At 46.9% G+C, this 1178-nt stretch overlaps 1 protein-coding gene across 1 annotated transcript; it reads left to right on the top strand.

Moving 5' to 3' along the window:
* Nucleotides 1-30: 30 nt before the first annotated feature.
* Nucleotides 31-1178, top strand: LOC111649531 (glycerol-3-phosphate acyltransferase 3-like). The gene is made up of 4 exons (XM_023399284.2): nt 31-160; nt 246-335; nt 857-950; nt 1044-1178. Exons 1-4 carry the CDS (start codon nt 69-71, stop codon nt 1161-1163), a joined length of 396 nt encoding a protein of 131 aa, XP_023255052.1. The 5' UTR covers nt 31-68; the 3' UTR covers nt 1164-1178.

The following is a 1178-nucleotide window of genomic DNA, read 5'->3' on the forward strand; positions in this document are numbered from 1 at the left end:
ATTCATCCAACACAACACTATGAAAATAAGTTGTGATAAACCGTCAGTCACTGCCTCGACGTGTCATCATGTCTCCCTCCCTCAGGATCACTCTGGCCATCATCGGCCTGTCGTGGCTCGTGATCGGGACCACGCTGGTTGGGTTTTTACCTGAGAGCAGGTACGGCAGCACCTGTGACCACGGCTGTGTCTGAATGTGGTGTTTTTCCCATGATGCTCAGGTGTATTTTCACTGTGTTTATCAGTGCGAAGAACTGGCTGAGTGAAGTGGTCCATCTGACCTGCTACAGGATCTGTGCCAGAGGACTGTCAGCCACCGTCCACTACCACAACAAGTCAGTGTCAGCTACAGGAAGTGCTTTTACTGTGACGCTTTAACTACAGGAAGTGCTTTTACTGTGACGCTTTAACTACAGGAAGTGCTTTTACTGTGACGCTTTCACTACAGGAAGTGCTTTTACTGTGACGCTTTAACTACAGGAAGTACTTTTACTGTGACACTTTAACTACAGGAAGTGCTTTTACTGTGACACTTTAACTACAGGAAGTGCTTTTACTGTGACACTTTAACTACAGGAAGTACTTTTACTGTGATGCTTTAACTACAGGAAGTGCTTTTACTGTGACACTTTAACTACAGGAAGTGCTTTTACTGTGACACTTTAACTACAGGAAGTACTTTTACTGTGACATTGTAACTACAGGAGGTACTTTTACTTTTACAACTGAAGTATATTTAGCTGATTATAGTTCTGTACTTTTACTTTGAAGTAAACTGTTGAATGCAGGACTTGCACTAGAGTATTATGTCGTTGTACTTCAGTAAATGATCTCAGTTCTTGCCCCCCCCGCCCAGAGAGAACAGACCTCAGAAAGGAGGAATCTGTGTTGCTAATCACACCACACCCATCGATGTGGTGATTCTGGCCAATGACGGCTGCTACGCCATGGTGAGTGTCATCACCGCAGCTGGTCGGTGTGTCTGCTACAGGAAGTGTTTGAATGCAGTGATGTCAGCGCTCTGCGCTCCCTGTCCTCCTCAGGTGGGTCAGATCCACGGTGGTCTGATGGGGGTCATCCAGAGGTCGATGGTCAGGTCCTGTCCTCACGTTTGGTTCGAGAGGTCGGAGATGAAAGACCGCCACGCTGTGACCAGCAGGTGAGACGCAAGTTCAAAC

Source organism: Seriola lalandi, unplaced genomic scaffold (assembly GCF_002814215.2).
Source record: "Seriola lalandi dorsalis isolate HSWRI2012SDOR001 ecotype SW California unplaced genomic scaffold, Sedor1 jcf7180001964714, whole genome shotgun sequence".
Lineage (NCBI taxonomy): Eukaryota > Metazoa > Chordata > Actinopteri > Carangiformes > Carangidae > Seriola > Seriola lalandi.

Coding starts and splice junctions, on each gene's coding strand:
- LOC111649531 (XM_023399284.2), top strand. CDS start 69: ATGTCTCCCTCCCTCAGGATCACTCTGGCCATCATCGGCCTGTCGTGG. Junction 161..245: donor GGGTTTTTACCTGAGAGCAG/GTACGGCAGCAC, acceptor TGTGTTTATCAG/TGCGAAGAACTGGCTGAGTG. Junction 951..1,043: donor ATGACGGCTGCTACGCCATG/GTGAGTGTCATC, acceptor TGTCCTCCTCAG/GTGGGTCAGATCCACGGTGG.